General features: G+C 30.2%; 1 protein-coding gene across 1 annotated transcript; it reads left to right on the forward strand.

Moving 5' to 3' along the window:
• Positions 1-3967: 3967 nt before the first annotated feature.
• On the forward strand, positions 3968-6179 carry LOC107460176 (cytokinin riboside 5'-monophosphate phosphoribohydrolase LOG3). Its single transcript, XM_016078511.3, has 7 exons — positions 3968-4257; positions 4340-4437; positions 4521-4551; positions 4634-4733; positions 4814-4884; positions 5442-5585; positions 5803-6179. The coding sequence occupies exons 1-7, from the start codon at positions 4129-4131 to the stop codon at positions 5899-5901; spliced, it is 672 nt and encodes a 223-aa protein (XP_015933997.1). The 5' UTR covers positions 3968-4128; the 3' UTR covers positions 5902-6179.
• The last annotated feature ends 7679 nt before the right edge of the window (positions 6180-13858 follow it).

Consider the following 13858-nt stretch of genomic DNA (forward strand, 5'->3'; position numbering starts at 1 on the left):
GTTGAAAGTTTATGATAAAGAAAGTGATAAATAAGAAGATAAGTTTAAAAATTAAATAAAAAAATCACTCAATTTTCTATTTAATTTTTTGATGTTACAAACCAAAAAATTCACTCAATTTTACTTGTCCATCTTATAGTTTTATTATGAAACTAAAAAGTAATTTGATACTCTTCTAATTTCTCAATAATAATTATAATAGTTTAATATGTATTTATAATCTTGTATTAGATTAAAATAATAAAAATTTTAAGACTACTAACATAAAAATTTAATCTATTAATTAAATAAATAAAAATAAAAATATATAAAATTAAACTAAATATTCTAATATTTAAAAATATAAAATAATATACGAACTTTTCATATCACAAATATGTGAAATACATGTCATTCTTAAAAAAAGATTTGTTAAAATGTACAAAAACAAAGAAAACAATTTTTTTCTTTCTTTTTTTTTTTTGTTGTTCTGAGTGTTTTTTCTCTCGTTTTTTAAAAAACAGGTGAATGTTACTTCGCAAGTTTTTTTGTTTGTTAACTCAGTCCCTTTTAAAAAAAAAAATATGAGCAATGCTAGGGGAATAACAACTTTTGTGATTGTTAGCCATCAACTAGCCATCAATGATGATTTGATGGCGTGAGATTCGTGTGGGATTTTATTCAATGGTTCACATTTTTCTGCTGGTTACATGCTGGCCAGCATGCTGGCCAAAATTCAGTAGAATTGCTGGCCCCTAGACTTTCCCAAAAAATAATTATACTAAATATCCACTAAAATCAACCACTAAATTTAACTAATATAAAAACACAAATATACACTACACTGTTCAAAAACAATGAACTCGAGTCTCATTCTTACATACATGCGCCCACACAAGACGCAACGAAAACGTTTTTCCCTCCTCCTCTATCGCGTTTTTCACGCATTGTCTTCACCACTGACCAGGAGCTTCTTCTCGTGATTTTTGCTACCTTTTTATGCATGCATTCTTCATTTTTGTTGCATTTTTATCATTTTGTGAAAGTAATTTCTAGCAAATTTAGCTCATGTTTACTGTATATTAGTGATCTTTGGTTGTTTGTGGAGGAATTAATATAGTCAAAAATTCTGGCATGTGTGCTTATGTTGTTTGGTCATGGTTGATTCTTACCATATCCTATAATGTTGTCGTTCAGTTCTCCTGAATGTGAAAATTGAAGTAATTTAGGCAGCTTAGTTGATAGGATCAGTGATAGGGTTTGTGGAACAATACATGTATATATGGTTGTCCTTTTGAAGAGGAGTTAATGTGTAGTTACAGGCTGTCTCATCCAAAATGTAACATCCCATGCTTCTTCTTTGTGTAAATTTGGATGGAAATTGTTTATGTTTTATCACTATGAGTAGTATATCTGATTATAACATGAGTTTCAATTTTAATTTACATTTAGTGTTTGATTATAGTTGAATTTTTATTGTTACTACTCCTTTGTTCTTATCGGTTTTTGATTTTTGAGCTCATCTTTTCAAATTCCTGAGTTAAAAAATTAAAATATGATTTTGAACATGTTTGATTATAATATAATTTTTTAACTTTAATTTGCTTTCTTGAATTTAATTATAACCTCGAACATTTCAATTATAATCAGATTTTAAATTATAATTTAGAACATATTTGATAATTATCTTTAGCCGTCTGGTTTTAAAATTTTTATTTGTATTTGAGTAAATTTTATTTAAGGGTTTGCTGCGAACAATAGATTGCTACATATACAAAGCAGAATTCGAATTCTCAACATTTAGTTAATTTATTTAAGCGGACTAGTGAGCTGTATCAACTGAATTTGATTGATTTGGAATATATGAGTCCAAATCAAATAATTTTCATTTCTTTTGGGTCTCATGCTATTTTGGGCCAGCTTTACTTGGATGTGAGAAGAGAGAAAGCGAGCCGAGAAGAAAGTGATGAGAGATGTAACAAGAGATGCAATCATAGATTAGAGAACACAATGAAGAAATTGGGTTTTTTATCGGTGAAATGGGTGGGTTGATAGTGCATTTTGTTTTGGCACGTAAATAGTTTGTTAGATGGTTGATATGTATTGTATTTATATACTTATAAAAGTAAAAATATAATTACTTGATTTTAGTATATAAATAGTATCTTAAAAATAAAAAGACATGCTAACAAGAAAACAGAAAAAAGAAAACAAAAAGACAAAGGAGGAATAATGACAAGAAGAACCAAACTCACAAGATAAAAAATAAGAAATAAATACAAAAATGGCAATTGAGCAGGTCCAGTGGTTCATCCTCTAATTCATGCAACAACCGTTATATTTTTACATGCAACTATATGATTATTACACATCTTTATATTATTCAGCAACTTCGTTATCTCTTTTTTTAAAAGGCAATTCATGAATCACGGCCAGGAGTCCAGGACAAACTACATTTCTGGATTTCACGTGCCATGCACGTGTACATTACATATATGTACACATTACTCCCATACCCTCCTAAATACCGGGACCTCGTATATTTTATATAAGAATTATGAGCACGATTAAGGTTTTAAAATATGAAACATTTAAGTATGCGCTCTGCAGGACAAACAAAAATAGAAGATTAACTATCGTTACTCAAAAAATTTAGTTGTTAACAAAAAAATGTATAAAAAGTATTATTGAGAAAATTATTTTTAAATGATTTAAAAATACGATAAAAAAATTTATAAATATTATATTTTGTTAAATAATAAATAAATTTTTATACTTAATAAATGACTTATTTATTAAATCTAAATTTTTGTGATAATATTTGAATAATATTTAAAAAATATACAAAAAATTAAAGTAAAATATGATCTCTAAATTTTAATTTTTTTTTTATTTTTCAAAAAAATCATCATTCACAATAAAAAATTGTTAAATTTTAAAGATAAAAATATCTTATTTTTTTAATAATAATTACAAATATTTACATAAAAATTTGATCTCTAAACTCATTTTTTAGAATATATACAATATATAGTTTTTTTCGTGTTTTTAAATTTTTCAAAAATTTATTTATCATTAATATCTTTTGTGATTGGTTTTGTCGGTGCTAGGAACTTTTAAGTACAACTTTAGTAGTTTACTCAAACTCTAACAACACACGTTGCATATTTTATAGTTTGTTTGGTGTATTATTTTCCTTTCTGTATGTATCTGTTATGTTATTATATATGTGAGACTCTGACTTTATAATTATAGTGCATTCCTAATCTCTTGAATTTTAGTTTATCAAATTAATTTGTTTGTTTTTTATTGGTCAATAATCATGCTATACCATCACCTCTTTTTCCTCTTCAAGTTGCCCAATATATACAGAAATAATTGTGTGTGTGTTTAGAAGGACAATTATTTATGGGCCACTATGAGTTGATTTAATTGCAGATACTGTAAAGAAACTGAAGTGACATGATGATATGAAGTTTGAAATTAAACCATTAGAACCTTACTATGATGATTTTGGTTCGAAGATATTATAATATGCGAGGTACTACTGAAACTGAAACTGTTATGTTAGGGATACCAAGATACAAGTGAGTTGGGGATGAATGGCATCATTGACAATGTCACACACACAAAATTGAAATAAATAAATATATGAAACAAGTTATACGTGTAATTATATTAATCATTATTATTGTCACATGTGACGTTATTGCATGTGTACTACAACTTTATATTAAATATTTTCATTCTATCAGGAAAAAAACTACATACATCTACATCATGAAATAAATCAATAATGTTACGCGTTTTTCTTCGATGTATAATTTGATAAATCTAGAAAATAATGGAGACCACATCATCAGTATGCAAAGAGAGAAGAATAATTAATATTCCTAAAAGGTTGAAAATGAAAAGAAAAGAACAATATAAGAAAGGGTGGGGGAAGTGTGTGCAGTCAGACGAGATGAGAAGAGAAGAGAGAAGAGATGAGATGAGATGAGATGAGATGAGGATATGCGATATATCATTTGTAATAATATAATTTGAAACGATTTAATTAATTATGAGAGAGAGAGAGAGAGTGTGTATATATAAAGAGAAGCAAAGAAGTGTTCCCCCCTCAAAACTCCAAGGTGTGAAGAGGTAGCTATGGAAATAGAAGAGCAAGGAGGAGGTATGACGTCATCAAGGTTCAGGCGCATCTGTGTATACTGCGGAAGCAGCCCCGGCAAGAACCCCAGCTACCAACTCGCCGCAATTCAGCTCGGCCAACAACTGGCAAGTATATCCAAAATCACTTGTGATGTCGCATCACCTGACACTTTTTTTTTCCAATTCTAACTCAACTTCATCAATATAGGTGGAAAGGAACATTGACTTGGTATATGGAGGAGGAAGCATTGGCTTGATGGGTCTAATCTCCCAAGTTGTCTATGATGGGGGACGCCACGTGTTAGGGTAATTCATTCTCCCTCTCTATCACTAGCTAGCTAGAAGCTAGTAGTATCATGTATATATCTGATAATAATGTAATGGTGCAGAGTGATTCCAAAGACGCTCATGCCAAGAGAGGTAACTAATCAATAACACTCTTAGTTATTAATTAATTCTTTATTACTGGCTAATGACCAATTAATTAATTAATAAAATATAGTTAACTGGAGAGACAGTGGGGGAAGTAAGAGCAGTTTCAGGAATGCACCAACGCAAGGCTGAAATGGCCAGACAAGCTGACGCTTTTATTGCTTTGCCAGGTATCCTTCCATGGCTGCTTTAATTAATATAAACTCTCTAAGCCTATACAATCTAATCACATCATATTATGTGTATGTAGGTGGATACGGAACCCTCGAAGAGCTTTTGGAAATCATCACCTGGGCTCAACTAGGAATCCATGACAAACCGGTTAGCTTTCTTTCTCAATCAAATTAAAGAAAAGTGCTAGGGCTAGCAGAATTTGTAATGTTTAGTTATCAATTAATTATCATTAATATTTTTAGTAATGTGAAATAACATCGAATAGTATAAGATTAATTATTTTTCTTTTGATGATTAAGTGCTAGAAATATTGGCTCCTAGACTTTTTTCAAATTAAAACTCCTTCCATTCTTAGCTTTCAATCATAATAACATTTTTCTTTACAAAAGGCCTTTTTCCGGTCTCATTCAATTAGCTACCACAAAATGAAACAAGTCATCAATTTCATCATTAATTTTTTATCCGAAAAGAAAGAATATTGTTGCATTGATTGATATTAATAAATAAATGGACACATTATTAGGAAGTCAAAGAAAAGGACATGACGATGGATTGACGGTGTTTATGATTTAAAAGATAGAAGAATATCTAACTAGCTAGCTAGTAATAATAGTAATGATTATGATAATAATTATTTATTCTTATCGTGAGGGATAAATTAAATTAAAGAAGAGAAAATAATGAGGGGACGGAATTGGTTGCAGGTGGGGTTGTTGAACGTGGATGGCTACTATAACTCGTTGCTGGCATTCATGGATAAAGCTGTGGACGAAGGTTTTGTAACACCAGCTGCCCGTCACATTATTGTCTCTGCCCAAACTGCCCAAGACCTCATGTGCAAGCTTGAGGTACGGAAACATATACACAATAATACACACGCACTACTCAATTTGCAAAGTTTATTTTACTAATAATTTGCCACTTCCGTCCATGAAATTTGACAATTGACAATTGATATGTACATCTCCTATTGTATGTGTGTGTACACGTGGGGCAACGTGGTAGGCCCAATTATGCATTGAGATTATTATGAAATTTTGATCGATTGATTGATACTTTGAACAGGAATATGTCCCCAAGCACTGTGGTGTGGCCCCAAAACTAAGTTGGGAGATGGAGCAACACTTAGTTAATAACGCTGCAAAGTCAGATATTTCCCGTTGACTCAACCATAATCTCATTCCTACACTAATCCACTATCAACTACTTTTAGATTTATTAGTGTATAACCTTCAACTTTACAAAAACACTTCACAAAACCCAAATCATGTAATGTGTATGTATGTATGTAAGCCCCACATAATAGGGTAACCATATAGTCTTTTTCTTTTCTTTTTTTTTTTCCTTTTTTAGCTGTGGATATGAATATGGTCAATTCAATTTCATATGCATCTTTGGCTATGTTTAATTTGCTTAATAGTATTAGAAGGCTTCTTATTATATACGTACGGCTCAAGTTGGTTCAAGATTTAATATGTTGTATGTAAAAATTCTTACTATTAGTGTGTCATATTTTTTTATTATACTACCCTAATAACAAGAATATTATGATAATATTTATATATTTAATAATAAAATAAGAATTTTAAATTCTAAATCATATCTACTTTTCTTTAAAAAAATTAAAAATATTTTTTTTATAAATACACATCCATATATACAAATTAATCACAGCACTTCTTATATATATACATAATAATAAAAGTTATTTATACAAGTAATTTATAAACATTACATATCATTACAATCATAATTTTTATCTCTCTTTACAAAAATATAATAATAATGACAAAAAAAATAACTAAATTAATACAATAATATTGCATAACCAAAAACGTAGTAATCCTCATAAGCAGTCTCACCAGAAAAGTTTTAAAATTGTCATAAGGGATGAGAACCTAACTATATAGTCTCACCGAAAGAATTTTAAAATTGTCATAAGAAGATATATATAAAAAAATTGTTTTCAACCGCGTAGTGATCATTGTTCGTTTTATGAATATTTTTGAAAATCAACAATTATTTATTCAAAATCCAAATTCATATTTTAAATTTATAAAGCCAATCAAACATAATATCCAAAAGATTTCACTACCTACCAAAAAACCTTTCCCACCAAAATTATCAAGGCATATAACTTACCCAATTATGGTCTCCGACCCAAACATAATTAAATCACGGTCTTCGACCCAACATATAATTAAATTATGGTCTTCGCCTCAACATATAGTCAAATCACAGCCTTCGACCTAACATATAATCAAATCACAGCATCTGGCCCAACATATAATCAAATCACGGCAATCCGAACTAACTAGTCACAATCACAAGTAATGATGTTCAAATACAATCAAGAGCAATTACGGCAAGTATGGTAATTAGTAGTTCAACAAAAATATTCACATAGATAAACCAAATGAAATATGCACACCCAAACAATAATGTCACATAGATGCATATAATGCATGCCTGCAATACAAAAAAAATGGAGCATTTACAACAAAAATTTTGTTTCAAATTTTAAATTATTACAAAAGATTATTTTTTTTGTAATAATAATTGGTGATTGTTACAAAATAATAATATTTTGTAACATCCTGATTTTTTGTTACAAATTATGCTACTTTTTTTGTAACGAACTGGTGGTTTGTTATAAAATTTTATAATATTTTATAACAAAGGATAAAATAGTTAAAAAATTCGAAATATTTTGTAACAAAATATCTTTTGTTTTAAAAATTCTAATTATTTTGTAACAAAAAATTAATTTTTCACAAAATTTAATATTATTTATAACAAATTATTTGTCTGTCACAAAATATAAGTATATTTTTTAACTAAAAAAATTATTTCAAAATATTAAACACTTTGAGAGTGAAAAAAATTATTTATATAATTCTTTNTTGTAGATATTATTTTATATTCTTGAAAAAATTAATATGTAATTTTTATTAATAATAAGATTTTTAATGTAACTAAAAATTAATTTGTGAAATTTAAAAAAAATTAATTAAATTATAAACATAAACAATAATAATTAAATTATAAATATTGTTTTTTCTTGTAGAAATTGTTTTACTGGTCATGAACTAACGTGTCGGTTATCTGTCAAACCTTACACAAAATTCGATTAGCAACTCTCGGATTTATCTCTCTGTTGCATATTTTCAGGAGGAATAATTTTGAAGGAGAGTACCCTACCACCTTCTCCTGGAGGTATACTCAGGATGTAATGTTCTGAGGAATAGTGCCCTACCACCTTTCCCAAACCGTGCTAAAAACAATAGAGAGTGTCGTCTCACTCAACGGAAAGTGCCGTCTCACCTTGCAACCAGAGAGAGAAGTGAAAAAAATATTTCGAAGGAGAGTGCCCTACCACCTTCCCCGCTTTCAATATACACAATTAAAAGAGGATGTGAAAAAATATTCCGAGGAAGATCATCCTACCACTTTCTCCACTTTCACACCGCAACTGCATCTCCAGGAAGAATAATTTCGAGGGAGAGTACCCTACCATCTTCTCCTAGAGACAGTGCCACATCAATACGCAAATAGGACAAAACTCACGTTCTTGCCAAATCAGTGATCATATCACAATCACAAATATGCAAACGAGACAAAACTTACGTCTTTGCCAAATCAGTGATCATATCACAATCACAAACACGCAAGTGGGATGAAACTATCATCCTTGCCAATTACAGTAACATTTCAATAATAATCACAATCAATCATACTCATAATCAAAATCGAACTCAATTCATAATCATAATCGAAATCAAATTCATAATTCTCTATAATCACATTTATTATTAATCATAATCACTTTATAGGCTAACAAGCCAATCTTCCAAAATTCTCCATTTCAATTTAAAGTATTCCCAAAGTCTTTAACCATTATCTCAAAATTAAATGAGTTAAGTCATAATCTAATTTCTCAAATTAACAAAATCATAAAACTCATTTTTGTTTGACCTTGAATAATCAATCTCATTACTTTTAAATTCATTAAAATCCTTCAATTCATAGCTCTTTAATTTTAATCAATCAAATATACTCATTTTTTAGTTAATCAAGTTCCCAAAACCGATTTCAATTCATTCTTAAGTTTTAAAAAAATTCTTCTCCAAAAGATTCAAATCATTTTTAGTTCTAATTATAAATCTCAATTGAAACATAATTACTTATTCTTTAATAATATTTTACAATTCGCTAAAACATCCCAAAACATACTCTTTTCTTTAGTAAATCAAAATCAAATAAAGTTTGAAGACAAAGCCCCTAACTTTTATGAAATTAGCACCACCTATTCTTATTATTCAATTTTATTCAAATACTTATAAAATTTTGACAGCATCTCCTCTAAAACTCGAATTTTATCACCCTTTAAGGGTTCCCTCCATCTCAACAATTCACCAGCAATGATCAAAATCAGTTTAAATACTCAATAATCATCCCATCATAATCTAATTTAACAATCGACACAATTCAATCAAGTAAATCCAAATTCTCAGTGACTCCAACACAATGAAAAAATCAATATAACCATCAAGCGACCACTTCACAACAACCAACTAAACATTCTCAAATAACTTAGAAATATACATTACTAAACCAATTGCAAATCCAGTGCCCAAAATAAAAAAATCAACATAACTAAAATTTATTGTACAAAAAGGAACCAAAAACAAAGTAGCCGCGGCACCAGCAGCTGACTTCGGCGGCGTTAGCACTGCTCTTGGCGACTAGAGGCGCGACAACATCCATGGCAGGATGACAGCAAAACAGGCTTTGGCAACGAAGACGACTTCCATCAACAACAACGTCGGCGACGGGACGCAGCTCATGTCGCATCTTCAGCAGCAGCAGTTCCCTCTCCTTGTGCAGTTCTCTCTCTTGGATGCATCACTCTCCCTTCCCTGCCACGATTTGGCGGCCAATTCATAAAACGGACTATGTAATGTACTTTATCGGGTTATAGAAGAAGCCATATCAAATAAGATCGTTTTTTTCAACCATCTTTTCATTGTTAATACAATATATATGGATCGCTACTACAAAGAGTACTACATCCTTGATCGTAAAATATCGATTGCTTGTTGAATCTTGTGAATTGCGTGAAAGTAGGATACTCCAAATTCGACTCTATTAAGGTAAAGTTGAGAAATTAACATACTGCTTGCCTTATTCCTTTCTTTTTTAGCACAATGCTACCCTTTTATTAGGAAATTTTTTAAAAAGTGGGCGGTGAGTTGGACGGCCTCCTCTCTCTAGGGTTTTGTTTTGAAAAAATAAGGCTAGTGTATTTTTAATAAAAATAGGGATAATACAATAATGGAAAACCAAATTAATTAATAATAATATTTATTCATCAACTTACAAATTATTTTTAAATAAATACTCTAATTCAAAAATTTGAGATAATCAATGATGAGCGGATAATTTATACGCTTTTTGGCATTATTTTTAGGTAATTTTTAGCATGATCTAGTTACTTTTAGGGATGTTTTCATTAGTTTTTATGCTAAATTCACATTTCTAGACTTTACTAGGAGTTTGTGTGTTTTCTGTGATTTTAGGTATTTTCTAGCTGAAATTGAGGGACCTGAGCAAAACTCTGATAAGAGGCTGACAAAGGACTGCTGATGCTGTTGGAATCTGACCTCTCTGCACTCGAAATAAATTTTCTAGAGCTACAGAACTCCATATGGCGCGCTCTCAATGGCGTTGGAAAGTAGACATCCAGAGCTTTCCAGCAATATATAATAGTTCATACTTTATTCGAGATTTGACGACGTAAACTGGCGCTCAACGCCAGCTCCATGTTGCTGTCTGGAGTCAAACGCCAGAAACACGTCACGAACCAGAGTTGAACGCCCAAAACACATTACAACTTGGCGTTCAACTCCAAGATAAGTCTCAGCTCGTGGATAAATCAAGCTCAGCCCAAACATACACCAAGTGGGCCCTGGAAGTGGATTTATGCATCAATTACTTACTCTTGTAAACCCTAGTAGCTAGTCTAGTATAAATAGGATAATTTACTATTGTATTAGACATCTTTGGACGTTTAGTTCTTAGATCTGGGGGCTGGCCATTCGGCCATGCCTGAACGTTTCACTTATGTATTTTCAACGGTGGAGTTTCTACACACCATAGATTAAGGGTGTAGAGCTCTGCTGTACCTCAAGTTTTAATGCAATTACTACTATTTTCTATCCAATTCGATTTATTTCTGTTCTAAGATATTTGTTGCACTTCAACTTGATGAATGTGATGATCCGTGACACTCATCATCATTCTCACCTATGAACGCGCGTGACTAACAACCACTTCCGTTCTACCTTAGACCGGGCGCATATCTCTTGGATTCCTTAATCAGAATTTTCGTGGTGTAAGCTAGAATTGATGGCGGCATTCATGGGAATTCGGAAAGTCTAACCTTGTCTGTGGTATTCCGAGTAGGATTCCGGGATTGAATGACTGTGACGAGCTTCAAACTCCTGAAGGTTGGGCGTTAGTGACAGACGCAAAAGAATCACTGGATTCTATTCCAACCTGATTAAGAACCACATATGATTAGCCGTGCTGTGACAGAGCATTTGGACCATTTTCACTGAGAGGATGGGATGTAGCCATTGACAACAGTGATGCCCTACATACAGCTTGCCATGGAAAGGATTAAGAAGGATTGGATGAAAGCAGCAGGAAAGCAGAGATTCAGAAGGAACACAGCATCTCCATGCACCTATCCGAAATTCCCACCATTGGATTACATGAGTAACTTTATCTTTATTTTCTATTTATTTTGTTAATCATATTTAAACCAATAATCTCTTAAATTAGTTAAATCCGCCTGACTGGGATTTACAAGATGACCATAGCTTGCTTCATACCAACAATCTCTGTGGGATCGACCCTTACTCACGTAAGGTATTACTTGGACGACCCAGTACACTTGCTGGTTAGTTGTGCGGATTTGTGACTAAGTGTAATTCACTGTGAGAGCTACCAAATCATTGGAGCCATTGTTGATGATCACAAATCCGTGCACCAATCAAATAAATTTTCTTTTATTTATAAAATAAGGTTTAAAATCTAAATATTCAAATTAAAGCATTTAAAATTCTCATTATTTTTCAGTTACTAAAACTTTAACTCATAAATAAAAAATTGTCCAACTAATATAAAAATCTCTGAAAATATCATCTTTTACAAATATAATAAATCATAAATAATTTATTATTTAATTTCTAAAAATTTAGATCTTACATTGTACTTCTCTTTTTCATTTTTTTAATTCCTCATTTGACTTTGATCTTGTGACTCAGATTATGTATGTAATATTTTTTAATTATATTAGATATATATAAAAATTAATCACTAAAATTAATTACTAGTATAAAATATATAAAATATAAATTAAAATATATATTAAAAGTAAATTAAATAAATATGTATTTATATATTATTGAATTTGAAAAAACAAAACAATAATTTGATAATGACCAAATAGTATAATCTTGGGTCAAAATTTAATTGTGTATAATTTATTTGAGCATTGTGTAGAAAAATATATTGCTCAAAACAAATCTCAAGAGTGTAAAAAATCCAAAACCAAAAATATACATTTCATTTTTTGGTGGCCCAAGAGTACTGTTGCTGATCTCAAAACAAGAAAGAAAGAAATTTTTTCCACTGATCCAAAGACATACAACCAAATTCTTCTTCTATCTTCTCTCTTCTCAACCCACCACGTGATTAGTTCCAAAAGTAAACAAGAAAAGAAAGTCCAGATTAGAGTTCAAATTAAAAGAAAAAAATTATTATTTAATACAAGTAACAAAAGAAAACGAAAAAAAAAGTCACGAAATTGGAGCACAAAACAAAGATCAAATCAAAGATTAAATCAGAAAATTATTTTTATCTTTATGCTTTCATTATAGCTTGTTGAAGATGCCTTCTTCTTGCATGCACCGTTGGAGTAAGTAAAAAAAAATAGTTGTAAATCACTGCTACAAATCAAAGGTCAAGAACAAAATTTGGAGTTAGAGAATTGATGAATGACTCAAATCCTTGAAGCAAAAAGAAAAAGAAAGAAAAAAAGTTGCTAAGTAAGGATCGTGTCAACTTTAATCACTGCTGCTGTCCCATCTCTTCTCTGTGCTGCTGCTCTATTATTTGAGAAAGAAGATCAAATCAAAGGTGTCCAAACTAAGTTCAAGGTTTGGAAGCTTTACTCCTCTTTAAAAGGGTTAAACGGCAAAAAAATGAGACAATGAGTGAACACATAGTTTGGGTTCTCATAGCTTTCAAATTATCCTTTCTTCTCCTTCATGGTTTTACATTAAATTTTTTGTTCTCTTTCTTTGTATCTTTTCAATGAAAAAAAGGCATTAAGTGATGTATCGGTAAAAATCATTAAGAGAAAAGATAAAGAGAGTTATCTTTAAAAAGTCAAGAAATTATGTCAAACTCTTTTGTATGTATTTCTATTTTGTATTTATGATTTTGAGAAAATTTTCTTACTAAGTTGGATAAGCACATAGTGATTGAAAGTATAGGAGTAAACCTAGCCAAACTGAGTTTGGGTAAAAGTTTGGTTTGTTCTAGATAGAATTGGATAAAATTCTAAGAAATTAGTTATTGTAACATTTGTAAAAGATAGTAAAAATTTTATCACTGTTGTGATAGAAATTAGATATAGATCACATTGCATATTGTGACTAAACTATGATAGATAGTTATGTCATTCTCTCTTATTTACTCTTCTTCTATTTTCTTTTGAAATGAGATAAAATAAAATTATTTTCTAAATTATCTATACTACAAAAGTCACAGTAATCTAAAAAAAAGAGTTTGTTCTATTCTCAATCATATTGCAAAGAGAAAAAATAAAATTGTCTTCTAAAATATTAATTTGAGAGAATTAACATCAACTAAATTTTAAATTCAGTTTAAAATTGAAGTGAACAGATCTAAAAAATGGTTCTAGATTTAACTTCTTTTTTTTAAGCTATTCATAAATCTTTGTATATAAATATATAACTAATTTTGATGACTGATTTTAGCCCACAAACAAAGTTTTAATTTTGTTATTAATGACGACTAAACTAATTGT

This window comes from Arachis duranensis, chromosome 8, assembly GCF_000817695.3.
Source record: "Arachis duranensis cultivar V14167 chromosome 8, aradu.V14167.gnm2.J7QH, whole genome shotgun sequence".
NCBI classification, from domain to species: domain Eukaryota; kingdom Viridiplantae; phylum Streptophyta; class Magnoliopsida; order Fabales; family Fabaceae; genus Arachis; species Arachis duranensis.